The 27119-nt window shown below is 40.3% G+C and overlaps 1 protein-coding gene across 1 annotated transcript; it reads right to left on the bottom strand.

Moving 5' to 3' along the window:
• Window positions 1–7879: 7879 nt before the first annotated feature.
• LOC115625119 (serine-rich adhesin for platelets) lies at window positions 7880–25177 on the bottom strand. Its single transcript, XM_030520028.1, has 10 exons — window positions 25081–25177; window positions 21038–21362; window positions 20165–20874; window positions 18731–18849; window positions 17994–18669; window positions 16218–16592; window positions 13085–16099; window positions 12592–12753; window positions 11963–12375; window positions 7880–9334 (listed from the first exon to the last, which is right to left on the bottom strand). Exons 1-10 carry the CDS (start codon window positions 25096–25098, stop codon window positions 9148–9150), a joined length of 6000 nt encoding a protein of 1999 aa, XP_030375888.1. The 5' UTR covers window positions 25099–25177; the 3' UTR covers window positions 7880–9147.
• Window positions 25178–27119: the final 1942 nt, after the last annotated feature.

Here is a 27119-nt window from a genome sequence, read left to right as displayed (position 1 = left end):
TGTACTTGTATACATTAGGGTTTCTTTTTTAACCAACTGTATTTGAATATTTTATACAAGTATAATTCACTTGAGCACATGAGTTCGAGTTGAGATTTGAATTAAATTTGTAGGTAAGAGTGAATCGAAGGCCGGGGTGTCACCCGCAGGACCTCCCTCGCTGATTTATTGCGGCCAACATATCGTAGGTTTATGTACAGCTTAAACATGTATGTATTAGTACGTGTGTATAATTATGTATATCTTTACATACACTTAATGAACAATCACAACGCAGAGTATTCGAATAAAGTGGCGCCGCTGACTTTTACAGTTTAGTTTTTCCTATTTTTTTTTTGTTTGCTTGGAAATTAGGAAAAACAAGTGTGAAAATAGCACAAAATACGAGTACCTTCCTCAGATTGTCATTTCTACTTTGTTTGCGTTTTGATCAAAGCAAAGAGAGTAAATGAAAAGCATAAATAAAAATGCAACCAAAATTCATAAGGAAATAATAGCAAAAAACGTTTAATTCGAAACAAAACCCATAAAACGCTTGGCACAGATAACATAACAGATACCTTAACATCTAGAATTGTAACAAAGGTGGGAAAACTGCATTTGACTATTTGTAGAAGAGAACATAACTTTCGGATTACTTAATCTATATATTTGCCTCTTTGTTTGTCTTTGGGAAAATTTGCATTTGAAAAGCAACGAAGGACGCACTTACTTCTAAATTATTTACTAATTATGCAGCTACTTAAGTAGACTTTCGCCATAATTTATAATATTATAATTTATGTCTACATCGCATTATATTTAAACGTACATATTGTGACTTTTAAGTTACTTAGTACACGTACTTAAAAATTACGCTTGAAGGCATTTTTTTCGAAAATTTTTTAATTTTTGCGTAGAGAACGGAAGGCGTATGAAACGAGTGTCGAGCAGTTCTGTATATTATGGCTTTGAGAAAATGCAGACAACAAAAGTTGGCCATAAATTAAGGTCTGTTCACATGCCAAATATACTTGTAAAAATAGCTGTAAGAGTCTTTAAACGGCTTTCGAGGCCCACAACAGTTTTGAGGATGCTTAGTGGTGGGTTGCTTTGGCATTCGCTATTGCTTACTCCTATGCATTGTAGTATCTATACTCGTATATACTCGTATATACTCGTATGTACAAGTATGTATGTTTGTCACACCAAACATCAAGCATTTATTGATCGAGCATTAACTAAACTATGGTTATGGCTATAATAATGGTTATGGCTATGGCTATGGCTGTGGTTGCGGCATTCTAATGCAGAACACGAGACAAAGAATGAAAAACAGACATTCGGACACAAGTGGTGGTGGCCTGACCGTGGGTCAGAGAAGACTAGAAGTTCGAATATCTGCGTCTAATATTTACACTAGCAGATTTCTTTGTCAGTTAAAAGTTTTTATTGCGAGTACTTGTATGCATATAACTATTTAAGTACAACCATGAAAATTGCTAATAGGTTTGCTTTGTGTTCCTGTTCTTTAGCCCAAAATTCATTAGCGGGCGTGTGGATGTGTAGTGTCTTTGGACGCGTATTTTGGGTGTGTGCGTGTGTGTGTGTGTGTGTCAAGATACGGTCAGACCCGTAAACTCTCGGTAATTAATACGTGGCAAGTCTGAGAAACTGACTTGCGTGTATTTGCTTGTTGACAAATAAAAAATCGTAAACAACGAACCATTTATGGGTGAAATTTGAAAGCCGAAAACAAATACTGATTTAAGAGAAGGAAAGAAGTCATCGGTAAAAGCTACGTCTTAGCTACAGAGTTTGCATGCAATTTGTTTGCCTGTCTGACCGTAGATCTTGGTGTGTGTCTCTTTAAATTACATTAATCATATGCCATCGGCTTCGTACATGTTTTTTGTTTTTGTTTTAATCATTGCTGTCAATTTAGTTTACACTCAAAATTGTTCAAAATCTTTTGTAGTACATTAGCTCACTGTCCAAATGGAAAACGTGTGATTCTTGTTGTTTTACTGGCAGATATACTGTTTATCGTTTAAGTAGCCTTTATATAGATGTATGTATGCATATATGTAGGGTTGGCAGCTCTTGAACCAGCAGATAATCATCGGACTATCGGGGTGGTCAGTCCAGGGTAGTCTAAGAAAGTATATCGTTTTAGGAGTAAGAGTTTGACTTCGGAAGCGAGCAGACGTTGTGAACAAGTTATGAATAAACTTTAATTTAATTTGATTTAATTTGCACATGAATAAATATTGTACTCAATTGATTAAAACGACGACGTGTGGTGTACTTATTATTGACGGAGTTTCTGGAGCAGATTTTTACTCACTCGTAGGGAACTCACTAAAGATCCCTACAATTTTGGGGGCTCGTCCGGGATAGAACCACAAGTGAATGTGCAAATTATAAATTAACATTAAGAAATTGTACAAATGAAGCATTTAATGTGTGTGTACGTGTATGTATAAGTTGCCAACCACTAAGTTTTGCGCAACATTGTGAAATTATCACGAACGACGCAACGAAGATCAGACGAAAACAGATGCAGAGAATCAGCATTGCTAAACGCAGTAAAGAGGACGTAAAATGACGCCATTCGTTTTCGTCCAAAGTGTAGAACGAAGAAGTAGCTAACGACGAAGAGCTAAAATACGACGAGGCTACAGTACGACGCAAAGACGAAGGTACTGTAGCAAACAGTAGAAGCAGAGCAGAGAGAAATCACAACGACGACGAAAATAGAAGGCAAAGAAGACTTAATCGACGCTATTCGTTTTCGTGCAAGGCGAACGAAAGAATAGCGAACGTTAAGGAAAGGAGAAAACGACGGATCTACAGACCAAGAAAGGCGAAAACCGACATTATTCGTTTTCGTCCGCATTGCGAAAGTAGAGGAAATCAGCAAACAACGAAAGTAAAGAGTAAAGAAGATGTAAACGACGCTATTCGTTTTCGTGCAAGGCGAACGAAAGAATAGCGAACGTTAAGGAAAGGAGAAAACGACGGATCTACAGACCAAGAAAGGCGAAAACCGACATTATTCGTTTTCGCCCGCATTGCGAACATAGAGGAAAGCAACAGACGACGAACAATACCAGTGGCCATTCGCACGGCCACGTGCGGCTTGTATTCCCTGCGAACGACGTAAAGAAGACCAAGAAGAAAAAGCACCATCTGTTTGTGTGTATTCACATATGATGTCTGTATACGCAAGTATTGATCATATAGAAGAAATGCATGGTGTAGCAAATTAAGCAAGCGGACTCAACTTAAACTTTATTTAATGTAAATTTAATTCACAGACTTTAAAATAAGCTAATATTGTAATATGCAACGCGACGAAATTTTAAGCTTAACAGTGGCAGAGTTGAAGGAAAAATTGAAAGAGTTACAGTTGAAGCATTCAGGCGCTAAAGCAGTTTTACAGGAAAGACTATTGTCCTATTTTGGATTCGATCAAGACGAAAACGAGGAATCTATTTATGAAGAAACGATTAACATAACTGGGGACGAACAGACAGAAGACGCTCAAGTTTTAAATCCAGTAAACGAAGCAGCAGTGGATAGTTCGGTAAATATGGCGTTCACATTAAGAGACATCGAAGATTCCCTTTTAGCATTTACTGGCAATGGCTCTCCGGAAGTTGATGATTGGTTGCATGATTTTGAACTTAATGCTTTAACAGTGAATTGGAATGATTTACAAAAGTTTGTTTATGGCAGGACATTAGTAAAAGGTGCAGCGAAATTATTTTTGAGTAGTCAATCCGGTATTAATGATTGGAATTCTCTGAAGGAAGCACTAAAACGTGAATTTAGTGAAAAGTTAACAGCAAAGCAGCTCCATAAGTTATTGGAAAATAGGAAGAAGAGTCATAAGGAAAGCTTAATTGAATATTTCTATAGTATGTGTACTTTGGCAAGTCAATCCCAGTTAGATGAAGAAAGCATTATTGAATATATTATTGAAGGCATTCAAGATACCAAGCAAAACAAGAGCTGCTTATACCAAGCAAACAATTTCAAGGAGTTTCGTGAGCAACTTAAAATTTATGAAAAGATCAGTTCGAATCAAGGAAGTACACTAAAGACAAAATCAAAATTTGAGAATAGTTCGATTCAAATCAAGGACAATAGGCGTTGTTTCAAATGTGGAGGTAACAACCATATTGCAAAGGATTGCAAAGAAAATGCCGTCAAGTGTTTCAATTGCAATCAGCTAGGCCACAAGGCAAATCAATGCGAAGCAAAAGGTCCAAGAATGGAAAGGGAGAAGAAAATGTCGAATGTCCAGCAATTTTCTCAGACCAGTTTCAATCGGGCTTTTAAAAATGTTGCCATCGGTAATATAGAGATCACTGCATTGTTTGATTCTGGCAGCGATATTTGTACGATGAGCGAGAAAGTTTACAGAAAGATTTTCCCAGTTGCATTGAAAAATGATGTAAAAGAATTGATCGGAATAGGAGGCAAGAAAATCTATACATTGGGTTCGTTTAATGTGGTCACTAAGTTGGACGATGCTCCTTTGGAAATGTGTTTTCACATAGTCCGTGACGATGATACGCTGTACGAAGGTGTGATCGGAAGTGATGTTCTCGATTTTGTCAGTGCGAGCATAGGAAAAAAAGGAGTGTTCTTTCATTCGACAAGTGAAGGGTGCCAGGTTATGGAAGGAATCAGTTCATCGGAAAAAGCAATTAGCAGTAGTTTGGCAAAGGGAAGCCGTGACTTAGAGTTCACTCAACATAGTGATACTCAAGGGACCAGGCCTTCAGAATCAGCGAGTTCAATAAATGATTTGGAAAATGCGTTCCGTCAAATACTGTCTACCAATGTTATCGAAGAGTTTTCACGAGGAATAGAGCTGTCGCATTTGAACCGTGATATGAAGTCAAAAATAGGGAGATTGGTAGAAAATTATAGCCCAGTAAAACCAGAAAGAAGCCCTGTCGAAATGAAAATAATATTGTCAGATGAAGTACCAGTCCGTCAAAGACCTAGACGTTTACCTTTCGTGGACAATGAGAAAGTCGATAGGCAGATCAGGGATTGGTTAAAGGAGGGGATAATTCGACATAGTGTGTCCGAATACGCTTCCCCTGTGGTGCTTGTCGCCAAGAAGGATGGCTCAAAAAGACTTTGCTGCGATTATAGAAAACTTAATGAGAAGATAATTCGCGACAATTTTCCAATGGTGTTAATTGATGATGTTTTGCTCAAACTTCAAGAAGGACGTATTTTCACTACATTGGACTTGTCTAATGGTTTCTTTCATGTCCCGGTACATGAGGATTCTCGTAAATATACTTCTTTCGTCACACAAAGTGGACAATATGAATTTAATTACGTACCATTCGGGATTTCTAATTCACCCCCGGTCTTTATGAGGTATATATTTGCTGTTCTAAGACCATTGATAGACGACGGTACATTGATCCTATATATGGACGATATCATTATTCCATCAAAAGATGAGCAAGAAGGACTCAGAAAGTTAGAGAAGGTATTGTGCCTCGCAGAGATTTCAGGATTGCGCATTAAATGGGGAAAATCTCAGGTGTTACAGCGCAAGGTGAATTTTTTGGGCTACATAATAGAAAATTCAACAATAAGACCATCTAAAGAGAAGACTTCGGCAGTTGAAAGCTTTCCAATTCCGAGAGACCGGAAACAAGTTCAACGTTATTTGGGCCTCACATCTTATTTCCGTAGATTTGTTAAGGATTTTGCTGTCGTTGCCAGACCACTGACAAATCTGATGAAGAAGGATGTTTGTTTCAAAATGGGCGAGGAAGAGTTAGCAGCATTCAATCAGTTAAAAGTTTATTTATCCTGTTCCCCTGTTTTAAAACTGTTTGATCAGAAGGGCTATACAGAAGTTCATTGCGATGCAAGTATGTATGGGTATGGTGCCATACTCTTACAAAAGGACTCGGAGGACCAAAGTCTCCACCCGGTAGAATATATGAGTCGTAAGACAACCCCAGCTGAAGAAAAGTATCCTTCATACGAGCTTGAAGTACTCGCTATAGTGCAGGCTCTTAAGAAGTGGAGAGTTTATTTGCTTGGTAGAAAGATAAAGATCGTTACTGACTGTAATGCTTTTGCGTTAACGATGAAGAAGCAAGATGTTCCAGTGAAGGTATCTCGTTGGGCCATATTTCTGCAGGACTTCGATTATGAAATTGAGCATCGTTCAGGGACAAAAATGAAACACGTCGATGCATTGAGTAGAGTGCATTGTTTATTGTTGGCAGATTCACTAAGACACCGAATAAAGCAAGCTCAGCGTCAGGATGAGTGGATAGCAGCAATTTGTAAAGTGTTAGAGTCCGGTACTTACGACGACTTTTATTTGAAGTATGAAATCTTGCACAAGGACCCAGTTAAGGAATTGATTGTAATACCAACCAGGATGGAAAACGAAATCATAATGACAGCTCATCGTCAAGGGCATTTTGGTGTTAAAAGAACTACCGATTTAGTGCAGCGAGAATACTTTATTCCAGAGTTGTTAGGGAAAGTAGATAGGATTGTTAAGTCTTGTGTAGAGTGCATTGTGAGTGACGCGAAATTTGGAAAGAAAGAAGGGTTTTTGAATGTAATCGACAAATCTGATGAGCCTTTGCAAACATATCATATCGACCATATCGGACCGATGGAGTTGACTAGGAAACAATATAACCACGTTTTAGTAGTTGTCGACGCTTTTTCTAAATTTGTTTGGCTTTATCCAACAAAGAGTACAGGCGCCGATGAGGTGGTTGACAAGTTGCAGAAACAGGGCGAAGTATTTGGAAACCCAAAGCGCGTGATCACCGATAGAGGTACCGCATTTACTGCACACGTGTTTGAGGAATATTGTAAGGAACAGAGTATCCAACATTTGCTGATAGCGACAGGAGTGCCGCGTGGTAATGGACAGGTGGAGCGAATTAATAGGGTGGTCACTACTATGTTAACCAAACTTTGCGCAGAGGATCCGAAAGCCTGGTACAAGCATGTAGGTAGGGTACAATCGTTTATAAATTCCACCCCTCCGAGAAGTACTAAGATATCTCCATTTAAGATTCTGACAGGCATACAAATGAGAACCAAGTATGACAGTGATATAGAAAAGCTTGTAGAGGAAGAGTATATTTTGGAGTTGCAGCAGGAGAAAGAAGATATTCGCAAGACAGCTAAAGAGAACATAGCACAAATACAAGATGAAAATCGCAAGTTATTCAACAAGTCCCGAAAGCCAGAAAAAGAGTACCAAGTCAATGATATGGTCGCTATCAAGCGTACCCAATTTGGCGCCGGATTGAAGCTGAAGGGAAAATTCTTGGGTCCTTATGTTGTGACGCGTAAACTAAGACATGGCCGGTACATTGTTGAGAAAGTGGGCGATGGTGAAGGGCCATTAAAGACCAATACGCTGGCAGAGTATATGAAAATGTGGTCTCCATCATTCGGGTCGAATAATGAATCAGGACGGCCGAATGTAGGGTTGGCAGCTCTTGAACCAGCAGATAATCATCGGACTATCGGGGTGGTCAGTCCAGGGTAGTCTAAGAAAGTATATCGTTTTAGGAGTAAGAGTTTGACTTCGGAAGCGAGCAGACGTTGTGAACAAGTTATGAATAAACTTTAATTTAATTTGATTTAATTTGCACATGAATAAATATTGTACTCAATTGATTAAAACGACGACGTGTGGTGTACTTATTATTGACGGAGTTTCTGGAGCAGATTTTTACTCACTCGTAGGGAACTCACTAAAGATCCCTACATATATATACACACATATATGTATATTATATATAATAATTTAAACTAGATGTCTAAGCAATTTATTTCAAATTGTAATTGTATGGTAAATGGGTATGTCGGTATGTATGTGTGTGTGTGTGTGGGTGTGTGTGTGTGTGTGTGTGGGTGTGTGTGTGCGCGTTGAATTACTTGTAATGTCTTTTATGCATTCAGGGTAACTTTAAAATTATCTGGACTTAGTCTCTATGTACTTCTCGCTATATTTACAATTACAACGTACAGCTTACAATTCTCAGTGTTAAAAGTTAAAATTTTCAATTTGAGTTTCACTTTGTATGTTTAGCTAAAATCGTTTTTTGATCTCACTCAATATCACTTGATTTCACTAGATTTTCAATTTTAGTTTTTGTTTGGTTTGGTTTCGTTTTGTTTTTCCGTTTAGCCATTTATGTATATAGTATGTATAAGTACAATTAGTAAGTACAATAGTAGTGTAGTTAAATAGTAAGTATAATAAGTAAAATTTCAACTACCTGGAGTTGCTGCCTTGCGCTTTTAAAACTAGAACAACAATCATATATCCATGTATCGTATATTTAGTATTTACGCCTAAGCTATAATGTATGGAGACATTTTCTTAATCACTAAACATTTATCGCACTAGTAAAGTATTAGTGTGAGTGTAAGTGTGGGTGTGCGTGTTGGTGTTGGTGTTGGTTTGAGTGTACCTCTGAGTGTGTGTGTGTGTGTGAATGTGAGTAGAAAAACTTCTTGTATGTGTAGTTAACAGTAGTAGTTGTAAGTATAAGTACATGCTACTATTGGATTAGAGTAAGCCTACAGTCGAGTCGAGTTTAGTGAGTTGAGCAGAAAAAACGTCTACTATAAAAATACATATGTATGCATGTAAGGGTATACGTTGTTAGTACGTATGCACGTGTGTATGCGTGTGTGTGTGTGTGTGTAACAGAAAAAACATGTATTATATATGTATCTAGGTATGCCGCTGACTACTACAGTAATAACAATTCAATTTGAACTTTTACCAATCCATGGCTATAGTAATACCTTAGACTAGGACTTGTGGATCAGAAGGATCAGAGACAGAAGAGTGTGTGCTTTTGTATAGAGACTTGTAAATGTGTGTGGTTCGAGAAGAATATTATCAACTATTACGAGTACATAAAATTGTCGGTAAGTAATAGTAATTATATATTACACGATAAATTCTTCTGTATTTATTTCTCTACTTAATTGCGTGAACTGAAGTGGGCTAATTATTAAATTCTAACAGTTTGCTTTGATTTGTAAACAATGCTTTCTGCTTGCTTAACGCGATTGTCAATATATGTACGTATGACTGCCGGGGCTGCATTAAGGTCCTTCCGATCCCTATGCTACTAATGATGCGGACGCCGTGTTGGAGCTGGAACTGGAGCTCGATGGTTGATGATGCTGCTGTTGCTGTTGTTGCTGTTGTTGTTGTTGTTGTTGTTGCTTTGTATTGGGCGACTGATCGGGATCCTGAACACGATGCGTCTTCATATGCGCACTGCGACTCTTGACCTTATTGAAGACTCTGCGAAGAGAGTGAGAGAGAAGCAGAAATGGACAAGTGATTTTATTAGAGTGGTCCGTACACGTTGTGGGGAGGAACGTGAGACTATTTACACACAAACAGACTATGGATAGATAGCTATGTACGATTATATAATACTTATATATACATACGAAGGCACAAATAGACATTAAGATTAGAATATAGATCATGCTTCGATAGATTGGCGTTGATAGAGCGGCATGCAAAAGGTATGAAGAAAAGCGTTGAACTGTTCTCTTTTTCTTCTGTTACTTAACCTTGTGTGGAGTTAAAATTGCTTTGTTGTTATTATTAACAATGGAGAGTAGAGAGGTTTGTTGGTTGGTTGGTTAATTGGTCGATTAGTTTCGGAAACTTAAAACAGAAAAATAGTTGGTTAATAAGTAAAAGAACGCAAGAATAAAGTAGCTTGTTTTTAAAATACGTATATGAGTACACCCAGACGAAAATACTCGTACATTGCAAAATGTAATACAAGTACCTGCCAGATTTTGTGTTCATTTTGCTTAAACACAATTCATTATTTACTTTTTGGGAGTTCTATAAGATCATCAAATTTTAAATTTCAAATATATAAAAAGACAAAGCAAAGCTATTCGAATTGCTTAGCTAAGTAATTTTTTCATTTAGCTTGGTTCCATTAAATGAGGAAACTAGACATAAAGACTTTTTCCATCCATATACAAACTAAGTTTGTTAGGGAAGAGTTTGAAAGATAGAAAACCGCTTATACGTAATCAGGAATTAAGTTCGAGAGACTCTAACGTTCTGCTCGTTCGATTCTGAGTTGACATCTGCTGCTATTACATCCATCTACAAAATACATATTGGATGTGCTATATACTATATGCACTTATGTTCAGCGGGCTTAACGGTGCAATCAACGGAGAGAACAGTCGAAGGCAGTAAGTTCATTTTCTGCACACATTAATGTGCTCGTACCAGTATGTGCAACAAATAAAGTATAAGTTATGATTTCGATTTTGGACACATTTTGTAATCATTTATTATTTACAAGTTTTTGACGAAGCTACTAGTTTTAAACGACAACCAATAAAATTCAAGGCTGAATTGAAAATGTAGCTTCGTTTTTTTTTAGACAGGATAATTATTATAAAATCAATTTATAATCAAATATTAATGAAATTTAAATTAGTCCAAAATTGTTATTAGATTGGAATCAAAAGTGTGTGTACTTATATCGTATAGAACTAAAATATCTTTAACTGGCAACTTATTATAAAAAAAGCTTTGGATAAATCTAGCAGCTCAGTGCCGAAATCTCGATAGATACATACTTGTATAACGAAAACGAAGTTCACGAGTAAATAAAATTGACAATAAAAACCACTTAAATTAAGTTAACATGGAAACGGTTTTATTTAATACGTATTTTCTCTGGGTGTGCTCAAGATAATTGTTAATATGTGCGTTTGAATGTTATAGTACATTTATATAGGATCACAGAGGCGGCTGCCGTTCAGTGGTGATCGCCGGGAGCCATGTTTATAATTTTGCATTATTTTTGAGACCAATTCAGTTGCAGAGGATCACGCTTGAAGCAACAAGCACTGTTATATGTATATTGATAAAGATTTCACATTAAGAATGGATTAATAAATTTGAAAACGCACCCCGAAACCCAAAATACTGTGGCTTGTGGTTATACATAAGTATTTACAAAAGTATTAACTGTAAATGGCATTTGGAGCTGTACGATTAGACGGAAAGAATAAATAAAACGAACACAAACGATTTTGGGACAAATTAGAGAACATATAGTCGATATATAAATGAGCCGTAAATGAAACAAAGAAAGGAACGCAAAGTAAACCCAAATAATAAGCCGTACTTACCGATAATTCTTCTGCATTCTACTCTCTATAGGCGCTCTGTGTCTGTGAGTGTGGGGGCTGATTCAGATTTCAGATTTCAGTAACGTCTATTTGCGACTTGTGACTCTTCGCTTTAAAATTTCGATTTATTTTAATGTTTTATTCAGTTAATGTTTTATATACGTTATATAGTAGTATGCAGTAGTAAGTATATGTGTAGTTTGATTGATTTGGTATTTTGGTTTGGTTTTGATTTTTGTTTTTGTTTTTGTTTTTCAATTGGCATCATGGAACAATACAATACAACAACAATAACAACAATTAATATCGCTTGATGGAAACGCTAGGTAACTAAAATTCGAGGATTGGGAAACTTGTCATACGCAATAAAACGTAACTGAAGAGTTCGATAAAAATGCTACGGCAAACCAAGGAATTGAAGAGCAAGAAACAGAGAAAGATAAGTAGAGAGAGAAGAGAGAGAAAGAGAAATATATATATGGAAATCAAATGTGAATCAACAAAACAAAAATGGCGTTCAATAATAGCGATTTATAACTAAAAGGTCAAACTCAGGTACAGTTGGCACAGCATGGCGTACGTTTTAATGGAAATTAATTACGATATAACGTGCTTTACGATCTCAACACAATACGGGCACTCAAATCGTTGACTATGTTTGCGAATTTTCTGATAACATTATTTTTTTTCTTTTGTATTTTGTATTTTTTTGACAGTTTTGATAGTAGAAATTTGCTTGGGGGAATCTTACTTGCCGCACACCTTGCAGGGGAATTCGCCGTCCTTGGCATTGTTGGAATTGTTGGGTTCTTTCGCATGGCTGTTTGCCACGGAGGATGTGGTGGAGGCAGCATGGCTGTTGCTGCCTCCGCTATTGGAAATATTGGCATTGCTATTGTTGTTGTTGCTACTGTTGCCATTGCTACTGTGGTTGTTGTTGATGATGCTACTACTGTTGTTAGCGTGTATTTGTGCCTGACTCGCATTGCTGCTGTTGCCGGCCAGAGGCGCGCCTGCGTAGCTGTTGTTCGCATTGCTACTGTTGATGCTGTTGGGGGCGTTGGAACTGTTCGAAGTGGCATGCTGATTGTTGTTGCTGCTGGTGTTTCTGCCATAGGCGTGAATGCGCACATGCCCATGCAGCGCCGCCTTGGAACTGAAGCTCTACAAATGGATGACGGGCGAGCGAACGAGCGAACGAGCGGGCGGACGGGCGGGCGGTTGGTTGTTTGAGCGGGATGGTTATGTACAAGAAAGAGAGAGAAAATAAACAGAGAGTCCCAGTGAGGATAAAGGTGAAGTGTGGACATGTGGGCGTGAATAACTATACGTGGATGTGCAGGACTAGACATGCTGCTGCAACTGAAGCACTCCACTTACCGCTGAACAATCGGCTATCTCACAGACATAGGGCTTCTGCTCCACCACCGGTGTCGTGGGTGTCACAGGTTCCATTTTCAAATGCGACACCTTATAGTCCACGCACAGTTTCTTCCAGAAGTAGTACATTTGCACGCAATCCCCCGAGGACTTTGTCAGAAGCTAAATCAAATATTAAATATTGTGTGAGTAACTGGCAATTCTCATTTGGCACTCTTACTATATATGCTGGAACTAAGAAGCATCCTTGCACTCAATATCAAGCCCAACCTTATTATTTAAAATAACAATACTTATCATACAAAATCGAAACCTAAAAGTTTCACTATAACACCAAGTTAGTTCAGCTCCCGACTTAAAAAATACTCATACAGCAGTATTCATCTTTCAAATTTTCTATTTCAATTAATCGTTAAAGGGTACTCGTGAGCTCTTGGAATGCGTCGTAATATTATGAAATTATAAAATAATGTGAATAATGGACGACACTTACTTCATTAGCAATTTTTCCAAAGTCTTTGCCATGCTTTTCTAAGCCGCGCAGAAACAGTTCCAGCTCTTGAGCATTCCACTTCATTTGGAAGGCACTCGATTGGGTCTGCAGCAGCGTGAGAACCGCAGCCGCCGAGTTGCCTTGAGCCTTGAGCAGCGCTTGCAGCGCCACCTCCTCAGAGTGGCTGCCCATGGGCACGGCTGAAGACTTGCTGAGATCTATGTAGCGCATTAGTATCTTTTCGTCCGTCTGCACGCTAGGATCCCACATAAGCTCGGCACCCAACACCTCGTCTGCTGATTCTTGAATTGCTCGACAAGCGGGAATTTGTGCCTGATAGGTTGAGCCTAAATTTACCTTGGACTCATCGGAGAAATCGACGAGTCCTACAGGATCTCCAAAGTCGTCGTCGAATACATCGAACAACCCCTGACCAAGCTGCTTGCGCACATTGCAGTACAAGCCAGTGCCTTTACGGTCCGGATTGAGGATCGGCGCTGGGGTGTAATGCGTCCGTGATGGTTTCCGTAGCTTGGAACGATGAGGCGAAAGCGTATGGAATTTGGAGAAATTATGCGCATCCTGTGAGCCATTAGGTCGCAGCCGTCGCTTAAGTATGGAATTGGTTTGATTGGAAAGTGGTTGCAAGTTCGTCACGGTGGCGCTAGGCGCGGGTGTGGAAGCGACAGCCACGGCAGGTAAAGTCGATAGAAGGGGTTTGTTATTGCAGGCCACATACATCATGCTATTGTCCAAAGGTCCAGATGTACCGATTCGATTAGCATTGGCATTGCAATCGACTGGCAGCAAGGTGACCTTTGCGTCAGAGATGTCTTGTTTAATGTTACTGACCAAGCCACCATCGCTAAAGCTGCTACCGACTACGGCACCGCCTCCACTATATATCAAGGGCTGTAAAAGATTGTTGAGCGCCATCGGCTGCTGATTGCTGGGATCTAAGAACTGGGACTGATTTTGTACGGGCTGAAGATTAGAGACGGCGCCAAATTGCATTCCATTTGTAGCCGAACATCCTCCTCCCGAAGCAGTTGTAAGTGGCAGCATAAAGTCCTGCTGTTGCGCTTGAGCCTCTACTAATTGAGGTTGTCCACCTGTTTGCTGCTGTTGAAGCATCTGCTGGTGGTAGAGTGGCTCCGGTAGCTGTTCCGCCGGCTGCACAGGTGCTATGGGCAGCTGTCGCTGTTGTCCAAACTCCCGCGGCGACGAAGAAAGCAATGGATCCTCAGAATTGGGCATCATTTGGGACTGAAGGCCTAATCCGGGCAGATAGTAGAGATCAATAATATTTTCGCCTTGCTGTTCGCTGCTCATCTGCAATTGTATATTCTCATCTGGTAGCACCTCACGTAGGACCTGCTTGACATCGTCAGCGGATCCTATGCCACTTGTGAAAAATGATTCGGACAATGGGGACGTGGCATTACGGGAATCATTAAGAAACTCCTGATCCTCATCCAGGAACGAGAGATTCGTCTCTGCGAATTCGCGTAAGTCACACTCAGTGTCGTCTTCTGTGCTATTGAGTAGATCCTCGACCTTAATCGAGGAATCGAAAGTACTCTCCTCGAGCACGCTCTTTAGCTTAAGTATTTTCTCATTGTCACTAAGCTCCTGCTGGGTCTGATCGTCCGTCTTGAAGTAGACGTGCGAAAAGTCCGTCTTGTCGCCAAAGAACGTTTGGCTGGCGTCCACAAACTGGGCGGCTGCATCCTCAATAAAAGGTGATGATTGCGCCACGTTCTCGTGGCTTGAAGGCGGTGTCGGATAGGCCAAAGGTGAGTGCAGCGGCGAAGCTAGCACACCAAGCTGTTGTTTGAGGTCGGCGGGCAGGTTAAGCGTGGTGCTGCTGCTGCGCATGGAAGCGATGGCCTGGATCTGGGAGCTGTTTTGCATAATGAGCTCCTTGGAATGGAATTGCTGGAAGGTGGGCAGCGCCGTTGTCTGACTGCAGTGAATTGACTCAGGCTCGAGCTTGACCAGTTGGGCGTTATCAGCATCGCTGATCAACGCAAAGTCGGCATCGGAATGTTCGGTTTTGATGTGCGAGACATCATCGTCATTGAGTAGCTCCATTGTATCCACGGTCTGCAGTAGCATTTCCGTATCGGACACATTGTACACCTCGGCATCATCAAACAGGTCAGATGTATCGGAGGTGTAGGTAACGGTGTAGACATCGCCCCCTCCGGTACCACCACCGCTATTGTTCTCGTGGCTGGGCGCAATGGTCAGCGAGAGCGGGGTACCATCAGAAAGTGAGATGCTAGCAGGCGTTGACGATCGTGCGCCACTGACCCCGGATACAACGCTTCCCATGTTGCTCAGTTTCGTCTTAGTGGAGACCACCTGCACGTCCGACGGTATTATGACCGTTCGATTATTATTCGTAATGATCTGTCGCCCAGCTTGGGTTGTCGTTATAGTAGAGAGATCTGAATTGGTAGCTCCACTGCTAGTGCTGGTCATCAGCAAATTTGTACTGCTTTGCGTTTGAGTTTGTGCTTGGTTCTGAGTCTGAGTCTGGATTTGGGTCTGTGTTTGTGTCTTCTTGGCAGTTACAGCTATGCGGGTGCCCCGTTTCAACAGCTCGATGAGCGTGGAGTCCTTGGGATCGCCCCCGTTCTTCTGACCACTGCCTGTCAATGCTGCCAACGATCCCATGGTGGCCGTAGTAGGTACATTGTTGGTGGTGATGGTAATGGTATTGGCACCACTGCCTAAGTTCAGCGTCTTTTGTTGCTTCTGGCTGCTAAATATTTCAATACTCTGGGGAAGACCAATCTGCTGTATACTCAGGCCGTTACTGCTTTTGATAGTGGTGGCTGCCGGCAGTACCGCCGTTGTGGTGGTTGTACCGCTTGACAATGTCTGACTTAGGCTGCTGCTACTGGCTTTGGGGTTGAGAAAACTCTCCAAATCGCTAATTGATCGGCGAATGGTGTTGCTCGTGTTGTTGGCTACGCTACTGGGTGGTGCAGGAACTACGAAGGCACCCTGAAAGAAAGGGAGATATTAAAAATTATTTTACAAATCAATTACATCATATTCCACATTTAAAAAGACAAGATTGTTCTAACGCAACAATCACTTTGAGTTTTTCAACGCCACTTACCTTAGTTATGTCTTTGCGCTTGCTAATGATTTTCTCCTCGATCAACGCACGCACTCCTATACTGGCGGTCTGCAACGGCGGCCCACTTGAGTCCTTCTTCTCATTTCGTTTCGTATCGGGGTCTTTTTTGAAGTAACCGCCATGCAGACGCATGTGCCCATTGAGGGCGGGTATGTTTTTGAACTTACGGTGACAAAGATTGCACTCGACAGGTTTCTCAATCTTGACAATATTAAGCAAGTGCGGATTAATAGCAGCAACTAACTGCTGACTAAGGTCGTCATCCTTGACATCCACGGGCGAAGCAGTGGACGTGGCAAGCAAATCAGCGCCATCCTCAACAGTTACAGTGACATTTTGTGAGTTGTTGTTCAGCTGTAAATGAACAGGGTAGGACCATAAAAGAAACATTTTTAAAAATGTGGAGTTGTATAAAGTTAATGCCAAATGATAGACAAAGTACAAAGTAACTCGACCTATTCATAAGATTTAACTAAATTTCATAAAATCTATCTTTAGAAGACACATAGCGATGAAAGATTTTTAATATCCATTCTGAGTCGAAATAAAAAAGATGCTGATATTAACAGATTTCATAAGATCAATTTTGGTTTGAGAATTTAAGTAAAGGGGGTGGAAAATATAATCAGAGATTGTATGAACACACTGTAAAGATGATCCTAATGATGATCCTAAAGATGATCAGGTCATAACCCGATAGTGGGTCAAGAAGTCAAGAAGAAGAGGGATACTAAAGCTTGGACAACATATACAGACAGGCCTTAAAATTTTTATACAGATGGTATACACATGTGTTTGTATTCGTACAACCATGTATGTATTATGTGCTTACAGCCATTCGCAGCTCAAAGAGTGCATCTAATACAAATATCTAAATGTTACTTTAAGCTACGAAAAAACCCAAATAACAGAATCGTCGTTTTATTTTTCATTGAACAAGATCAACTGTTGAAATGAATATGGCATCCAAATTGAAATAGATAAGTATACGAGTCTTTATATGGAGTGGTATGGTCACACTGGCCGTTTTTCATGAAACAAATATTTATTTATTTCAGGATCTCTACAATCTTTATTTTAAATTACACCCAATTTAAATATTTGTTAATAAATTATTCAGGGTTGACTTCAAAAGTCCTGCTGGATCCACAAATCAAAAAGATTTCAAGCCAGAGTCACTTCCGTGAATTTAAATCTAAATCTTCTTAAAGTATGATGCAACACCAAGTGCGAAAATATTACTGTGTATGGTACTGTGTAGTGTAGTAATATGCCACCACCATATTACATCCAAGACGATTCACAATCATCCAGCAACCATAGAAAGGTCACTTTAAATGTTCGCAACTGCATCCCGACCGCGACTTAAAACTCTTATTTTGTAAATGAATTATCCGATAATTGTCAAGTACTTGCTTGCGAAGCCACGTAAGTACCCTTACGTTCCAGAGTGAGATCAACATACTATATTCTTAAGATATAAATAGCGAAGAATGTGCATTTTTACTCTGATAATGTACAATATGATATATATGGAATATATTCAGAAACAAAGCACATTGATTTCTAATTATTAGTTTAAACATTAGTTGCATTTGCCGTGAAATAACTAATTGACATCCTAATTCGTTCTTGTAGATCCAGTGTTCTCGCTGATCATTCTAAGCTCATAGTGTGTATAGTAGTATATGGAATGTGTACAGAGTATATACTTGTATACTATTCATGTATTAAGTATTTAGACTACACACTTACCAGTTGCATGTTCCAGGTGCGCGGTCGGGACTGTGTTGGCGCCGTCTCCGTATTTATCTTGTAGGAATTGACGCTAGTTGGGGACGACACGGTGACTTGAGCGCTGGTCTGCTTAGTCTGCTGCATTATCTTGCTAATGAGGTCCAGCTGCTCACGCGTCAACCCCTCACCCTCGAGCGTGGCGCCATCGCTGAGCGTAATAGTGGGCGAACTGGCGAGCAGAGGGCCGCTGCTCGAGGATGAGGATAACGACGAAGATGAGGACGATGCATTCGATGACGTCGACGTTGTGGGCGAAAGCAGCGTAACGCCTGTTTTTACGGGCAAGTTCATGGCTTTGATTTGCTCCTCGGAAAGCGCGATACCTGTCGCAGCATCCACGACCGTGCCGCCCGAAGAGATGTAGGTGCGAATGCAGGTGGCGCCATCTGGGGAGCTGGCATCGCCACTTGCTGTAGCCGGAGAGAGGCTTAGCGAGCTGGTGGCCACACTGCTGCTACTGCCGCCACTGGAGTTGGTGGTGGGTGAGAGCGACTGGTTCGAGGGCGTCACAATGCCGCCATGATGATTCTCGGTGTGGCGGCGAAGGGAACGCGCATCACAATAGGATTTGCCGCAACCCTCCGCCTTACACTCGTAGGGCTTTTTGTTCCGATGGGTCATCATGTGTCCGTTTCTGCAAGAAATGCTTTTAGTGCTCTATACCCAGCCTCGCATTCTCCCCCTCCCGTACTCACAGGTGATCTTGTCGCTTGAATGCCTTCGAGCAGAGCGTACAAATGTATTTCCGTTCGTCGCTGTGCGTCAGTTTGTGCTTGGCCAGCGCCGAGGCATTTCCAAAAATCTTGCTACAAATCTACAATTGTACATAGGCAGAGTGAAATGTAATTAGTGTTGGGCCACATAATTGAAATTGCTGCGGCTGTAGCGGCTGCTTTTGCTTTGGCTATTTTAATGAGCCGCACTGCGTATGCGTAATATTTGGCTCAATATACTATATGTACTTGCTGGGGTCGTTAAAATGCTGCCCCACAGCCTACCGAAACTACTTTGGACGGCGTTTGGACGGCGCTTTTATGTGCCAACTTTGTTATTTCGTTTTTCCCCTAACTATTAATGTTCTTGAGAGCAAGAAGAACCATTGTCTTGGCCCATAACGATTTTCTTCTTGTATGTGCCTCGATTTACATAATTTATTTGGTGTATCTTGAAACCTGCTGCAATATGTTGCCTGACCTTCTCGAAACTGTACAATACATACATCGTGTTTAACTTATAGAATTTAATAGTAGCCTGGTGCTGGACTGGATATTGTTTAGTTTTATTGGACAAAGTTCGATCTAAATGCGTTAAGATCGTTAGCAGTCTGATCCTTTTTGTGTTCAAAACTAAATTTTATGTCACCAATCAAATATAACTTCCAATTTCAAATCCAAAACAAACTAGGCTTCACTATTTTTAGTCAGTCACCGTTTTCATTGAAGTATTTGCATAACTTTCAACTCTTGAAATACGTAAGACGCTATTCATTATATGACCAGCTTAAGACTATTTATTGCAGGCCTTGTATAGCTATGAGTAAGAGTCGTTTCGTCAAATGAACAGGAGAACGTGTACGCCTATTCTGGCCTAACTAGCGCTGCCTGTGAACTGAAAACTGTGGTGGACAGTGAAGTGGCAGTACTTTGTGCGTCTGGCCATTTAATATGCAGTCGGCGCAGACTGACGTCGGCACGTGGGCATTCATTCAGATGCCTCTATAAAGTGTATAGGTAGATAGGTGTCTATGTATAGTACTCGTATGTAGCTTTGAGTGTGTGTGTGTGTATTGGAGTACGCAGCTGATGCCAGCTACATGGGCTTTTCGCTCAATTAGCGTGTTTTATTGGCTTCCACCATAACATATTCCTCCAAGTGGCACTGGCGACTGCTGCCTTTTACGAGCGCATTTACGTACTCCTACCTGTACGCCCACCCATCCCCCTGCCTTTCACGACCTTAATGTCTGTTTATAAATATTGCGCTCATATACTTACGCACGCACAGAGACCGACATCCATTTTAAAGCTTTTCAAGTGGCCACCAATAAATCAGCTATTAAACCGCAAAGACCAAACATCGAAAACCGAAAACCAAAAACCTCCAACCTCGACCAATGTTTCAATACGCACCTGACACTGTTGTGGTCCGTGGCGGGTCGGGGAGGATATTTTTGGGCGGCTCTTCTTGGGTGCGCCGCTGCCCGCCGCTGTTGGTGTGTTTGTGGCTGCCGATGCTGTGGATGCTGTAGTTGTTGTTGCAGTTGTTGTTACGCTAACGCCAGGAACATGTTTACCGTTGCTCTTAAAACTCAAACTATGATTGCTGCTACTGACAGTGCTGTCGTTGCTGCTGCTGTTGCTGCTGCTGCCGTTGCTGTTGCTGCTGGCAATGCTGACACTGCTGCCGACCGATGAGGCGTTGCTGAAGTTGCTGCTGTTGCTGCAGTTGCTGTTATTGTTGTGCTGATTGAGGAGACTGGCTGCGCTGCTCGTGCTGCTGTTGCTCATAATCTGCGCCAATGTGGTGACATTGGTGGCTGTATTGCTGCAGCTGCTGCTGCGAATCAGACAGTTCTTGATGTAGCTGGTGTTTGTCTTGCTGCTGGTGTTTGTGGAGGTGGAGACCGTTTGGACAGTTATCCTGTTGCTGCCGCTACTGCTACCACCGCTAATGTGGTTGTTGCTGCTACTCGTGGCGTTTGTGGTGCGTCGCGTTATCGTTATCTTGTTGGGATTGCTGAGATGGCTGCCAGTCGTTGTTGCTACGTTTACGGTCGCTGTATTGCTTTGAGTTGCTGATGCTGCTGCTGCTGCTGCGCTATTGTGGTTATTTTTGAGCGCTGCAATGAAACAAGAGATATTCTAACAATAATATCTATAACAATACTTGTATACAAATTTATGGATAAGCACTTAAAGAAGTCACTATTTCTATATGTATGTATATCACGTCGGAATATTTGTAGCCCCGAGCGCATTATGGACAAGTGCTTAAGTACTTACAGGCTGTCTGTATGGTTCCCAAAACATCAGCCAACATTTCCGGATCCGGATAGCCAATGGTCAATGCATTTTCTAATGCCGACGACGCCGAGGTCGTTGTTGTTGCCACTGTTGCCACTGTTGTTGCTGCTGTTGCTGTGACGCCATTTGTTTGGCTGACCGCTGTGGCCGTTGTTGTTGATTTGCTAATTGTAGCTACCGCATCCAAGGCGCTCGCATCTCTCAGCTGAAGTGTCACGGAACCCTCAGTGCCCACAGAGGCACTGCACATCAACACACGTGGCGTGCTTAGACTTGTCAATGGCAGATGAATGCTCTTTGGTACCTGCGGGTGGAGAGACTTATGAAAGATGAAATAGTCATGAACTGAAGGCACTGACAACACTTTGTCTAACATTTATCTATGTATATGTACATATACTCGTGTGTGTACTTATGTGTGCGTGTGTAAGTTTAGCCACATTTTATATAGCGCACAGCATGGATGCCAAAAGCGCCTGTCATGTGGGATTAGTTGAGATTATTGATAATTTACAGCAACTGTCGCCTAATGGCTGACGCTTCGCATAATTAATTGAATTTAAATGCATTTCACTTTGAGCTATTTTGCCAAGTATCCATGCAATATGCACACACACACACACATTATACAAACGCATACACATACAGGAGCACTTCTCAAAGTAAACATGGAAGTTAAGTATACGCCAAGTGGCCCAGGCAACTATATCGGACGGAAAACGGCAAATGGCAAGTGCGCCGTAATTCGGGCACCAAAACAAATGTAAAATATTTCGCTTATGAGTTTCATATAAATTTGGCACCTCACCCAATGCTCTTGATATCTTACGTCCAACAACATACAACAATGGCCCCCCATCTAATCCGTCTAGCCCGTCTGTATTTTTAGGCAGCCTTTTGAAATTCTCTGACTGATGCTGCCTCATTGTGTGTCCGTGTACTCTTGTATTAATTTAAATGCAATTAAAATGGGGCCATAATTCACAATGCAGACGACCAAAACGACCAGACACACTCACTAACTGCGGTGTACACTGGCCTAGGTTACGTTTATGATGCCATTTGCCAAATGGACATGAGGTGTGAGGCAATTAAAGCTTTATAAGCTGAAACAAATGCCAATTTAATGTAGCCTGCGATTGGGCAGCATTAGGAATTAAAAAAAAAGAACAACAGCAGAAAGTGGAATAACAAGTGCAAATAAATAAAATGCCAGTGAATATTGTTGCTATTGCTGTTACTGCAAAGCCTCCTCTGGAAACAATCCCAAGACCTGCGACGAAGTCGGGGCATAAATCAGAGCGAGAAACGCATAAAAATCGTGTCGAAAAATAAACATTTTGTTATTGTTAATTTCTTTGCCACGGAAAATAACAAGATATAAAAAATAAATACAAAAAAAAAAAAACAGAACACCCATAATATAGTATGTATAAAGTCTCTGCCGTACTCTGGCGGGGCGAATTGGAGCAACAAAAGCAGCAAATACTGAATAAGCAGCGGCAGCCACAAGTGGCTGTGTTTTGTTAATGCCAACCTAACCAAGATTGTTTATTTTAAATTTTCTACAGATGGGTCTTTCACTAGACCCAACATTAGGGTGGCCACTCAGCACGAGCTTTCCGCCCATCGTCACTCGTAAATGTTTTCCTGCGACTATTACGATAACCTTGCAGGGTCTACGAAACAATTTAAGTGCGCCCTGCCACCTTGTATATATTGAAGCGCATTAAATGTAAAATTACGTGCATTGAGTTTGTAATACACATAACGATTTTGTAAATAGCGAGTTGAACATTTTGCTCGCCAGCTGCAAGTCGTCTTTTATTTTCATTAAACCTTAAATTAAGAATATACGAATAAATGCTGTTGCTGAAATGTCCAACTTGACCAGCTGCCAGAGAGTTGTTTTATGTAATTAAAATTACAATTCCTTGTTAAAACAATTACAATATACAAGTATTTCATTTTCCCTTTTCGTTTGTTATTTATCCAAATGCTTGTAGAAAAACCTGCCGTAATATAATTGCAATATTCAAGATAACAAGATAATCAATTATAATTTATAAATAAGACTCTTTCGACTCTTTTGCTTCGAATCCAATGTTTGATTTATAAAAATTCAATCATGAGTAAGTACATTATCAACACTTTCGGTTAAGTTGAGTTGTAATGACTGAACGTTGGTGAATACTATTTATTTGATCGCGCTGCTCTTAACTGTAACAATCAAGAATGGATCACCCTATCTCGAGTCAGCTGTAACTGTTTGCCCAACTTCTTTGGTATTTACTGTGCTTAGCCATAAATTATGCGAATCTTAAATCATTGAATGTATGAAATACAGCTTTTTTTCTTTCACGAGCTGGAAGATTTATGCTCATGTACTATCTTCAGTGTGCTGATGATATTCGCGGATGTACGCATTGTGGCATCATTTAAAAGGCCCAGCTGCCAGATGCCAGCAATGACAACAGCAACATGTCCGCATATCCTGTTACGACATGCCGCCAAGATTACCTGCTGCATTATTCACATAGCTCGAACGCGCACACACACACACACACACACACAAACACGCACACACACGCACGCACTCACATGCGTTGATTTATTTTTACTGCATGATTCACGTGTCAATCAAATGTCAATGTCACTCCAAAAATTGTGTAATAACCGCATCGACGAGGTCGTGGAAAAGATGAAGCGCAGACTTGACTGCCGGCTCGCCATTTCATTGACGAGCCTCTGGGTCCCGGACTTTGCGGAGCAATTTATATTATTTTGTTCAGCAACTAGTAACGGGGCCATTAAGATCCTTAGGAAAACGAGGACTTAGCGCTTATGCCGCTGAGGTTTTGGCAACCCTTTCATTTTACATGTGTTGTATTTTCTGTTTAAAGACAGATAACTAACACTGTTTGAATTTCATTAATCCTGTTTTAAACTGTCCAATATTTGGCTGACTTTAGAAGTGACTCTTGTTTACTATATTTCCAAATCAGCAGGCAACTCCTTCAGCAAATAATAATAATAAAGTCAAAAATGAAATGCCGTGTGTCCTGTGTACTTGGATACATAATCGACAGCCTTAAGTGCATACTAAATGTCAACGCACAACTTTAATGTGCCCTGCTTGGCAATTTGTCATCGGCTTTTGCTTATTAGTAAAATGAGCTGAAACACATGTCTTCCAAAACGTTTACGCACACAAAGGTGGGGCGGGGCGGGGCGGGGCGGGGCGGGGCGGGGCGGGGCGGGGCGAGGCGAGGCGAGACGAGGCCAGACGAGGAGAGGTGGAACGAGGCTAGGCAACCCAATGGCTTCGTCATCATCAATAACAGATTCATCAACGTCGTCGTCTATACGCCGATCTCTCAGTACACTACCATAGCTGTCTGTTTATTTCAATTTAATTTTTTAGGCATTTCATGTATGTGTATATTCCCATGTATGTATGTAACTATGTATTTATGTATGGGTGCCTTTGAACTGTTAAATTATGGCAGTTTTTGGCACGCAATTATCACAAATTGCGCAATTTTGTTGTTTGAGTGTTTCAATGTATTACATGGCGTATGCGCAATGTTTTGAGTTAAATATTTGATTAGCTCTCTTATTTTAACTATTTTATGGCACTTATACAGTTTGCATTCAATTTTAATGAGCGTTTCATTTGCGCTGCCATGCAACATGGCGCATGAGTAATATCTAAGCTATCGTACTTATATATACATACATATATGTATATATACACACACACAATCGCACACATACAAGCAATTAAATGTTATAAATAAATGATATTTATGTTTAAATAGAGAAGGAGAGACGAATATACTAAGTACAAGTATATGTATATGTATATATATATATGCTATATATTATTGGACTTTATGAATGATTGCACAGAAAAATGGGGTGCTTTGTTGTTTTTGTTGTTGTTGTCGCTGTTGTTGTTCACCTGCTGTTGTTGTTCATATTATTTTTGTTGTTGGCATTGCTTTAGATCGCGTACTTACCGTATTAATGGCTGCCATCGCACTTGACGCAGTTGCTGGTGCTGTTCTTGTTGTTCTTGTTGTTGTTGATGATGCTTGTTGTTGTTGTTGTTGTTGTTGTAGTTGTGGTAGTGGTGGTGATGATGGGGGTACAAAATCAAAAATCTGCAAAAAGTTTTGTATGATTGCTGTTTTGTAAAAGAATATTTGTCTGCATCTTTCTTCTTCTTCTTTCTTTTTTTTTGATTCGTTTCGTTGACGAAAAAACTGAACAAAACACAAATGCTTAAAGATGTGCGCATAAAATCGAAAAAGAGACCCAAAAGCAAAAGCAACAAAAAAACAATAGAAACAAACTCATTCATATGTATATGTAAGTAGCAAACCAAAAACGAGACGCACGACGAATCAGAGGGGGCGAAAGCAACGTAACGCATAGAGCTTGTATGCGGGATGCGAATAAAGATACAGATAGATATATACAGATATATAGGAATGTATAACACAATCAAAAAGTATGAGTTAAGTGACAAGAGCAACGCGCTGGCTTAGCGTTATGGTAAAAGGGGTGGTGGTCATTGATCGATTGTCTGCCAAGCAAAATGATTACTGACTGACTGACTGACTGACTGACTGGCTGACTGACTGTCAGTCTGACTGATTGAATGGCTGACTGTAGTGCTTGGAGTAATGCAGGCTCCAAACTCGTGAATCCCATCATGCAATTGTCAATTTTTTGCAATTCACGAATTGAAGAATCCGCATCAACATCGGCTGCACAGAGGCTTATATAGTACATATGTATGTACATACATATGTCTGCTTTTGTACGAGTATGTTTGAATGAAAGTGTGTATTTTTGTGTCTGTGGCGAGGTTGAGCATTAGGAGTTGGATTAGATTCTGTTTCGTGGCAGTGAAAATATTCTTTAGCCATCTTTTGCGGCCTTTGCAAAACGAAACGAAACCAAACGGAATTTCCCTTTTCCAAATTTTTTGAACGCAAATACGTACCACCCCACAATATGCACTGCATACAGATTCTCAGTTTGGTTTTGGGGTTTTGGGGTGGTGCGGGGTGACGGAGGAAAGGGCGGCATATGACAACAGTAGTTGGCGCACTTACGAAAATTTCAAATATTCTGGGCACTCGTTCGTTTTGCATTGCTAGCAAGTTTCTCGTTCATCCTCAACGCCGCTGTTTGCCTGACGTTGCGCATACACTCTCATATACAAATATACGTACACAATTACAAGTATGTGTATGCATCTATGTGCATATGTACATATGTACTCGTATGTATGTATGTAGCATGCATGGATGTCTCTTCGTGTTTTATTTATTTTTGTACACAATAGTTTTTGCCAGCGGCTTGAATGCTTATTTTTGTTTTAGTTATTTAATTACAATTTTCTGCAGTTTTATTTTTAATTTAATTCATGTTTTCCCAACCCGCGCCGTCTTCATGTTGAAACATGCGCCAGAAATGCCACAAAAGAAAAACTAAGAAAAATTGGCAAAAATGGGTCTTTAATTGGATTAAAGCTCTTTTGTAATACCCTATTCCAATATTGCATCTAAGCATTACATTTCTCACTATGTTTCCAAATACATACGCGTATATACCGTTATATGATCAAACTTAATAATGGCAAATAAGTGAATACGAAGAGAGTCTAATAATTTCATTTATCAAAAGTTTCATTTAAAGTTAATCAAACCACTTCAAAATGTTAACCTGAATTACATATACATCAGGCAAAAAGAAGAGGGAGCTTCACAATACTATACACAAAAATGTTGTTTTATGCTCAAATATATACTCTAACAAGATTTTGTAGTATAACACTAATATAAATTAAATAAAAAAATATTATTTATCTGAGAATAATATATAATATTGAATTAGAACATTTATTGATATCGAAAAATGATTTTTTAGATTCAAGTATCTGTAGGAAAGTATGATAATTTCATTTAGAGGGTATGCAAAAGCGATTGTGAAATGAACATCGACCAACAAACGATCGAGACGAATAGAAGGCGCTGGCAGCTGACTA

This window comes from Scaptodrosophila lebanonensis, unplaced genomic scaffold (assembly GCF_003285725.1).
Source record: "Scaptodrosophila lebanonensis strain 11010-0011.00,11010-0021.00 unplaced genomic scaffold, SlebRS2 tig00000072-arrow-pilon, whole genome shotgun sequence".
In the NCBI taxonomy this organism is placed as follows: Eukaryota; Metazoa; Arthropoda; class Insecta; order Diptera; family Drosophilidae; genus Scaptodrosophila; species Scaptodrosophila lebanonensis.
This window is presented reverse-complemented; position numbering and strand designations above follow the sequence as displayed.

Bases quoted from the DNA above. Each gene is read 5' to 3' on its own strand.
- LOC115625119 (XM_030520028.1), bottom strand. The intron at 18,670-18,730 runs GTGAGTACGGGA...CATTTCTTGCAG, and splicing joins TTCAAGCGACAAGATCACCT to AAACGGACACATGATGACCC. The intron at 16,593-17,993 runs GTAAGTGTGTAG...GTTCATTTACAG, and splicing joins GCACCTGGAACATGCAACTG to CTGAACAACAACTCACAAAA.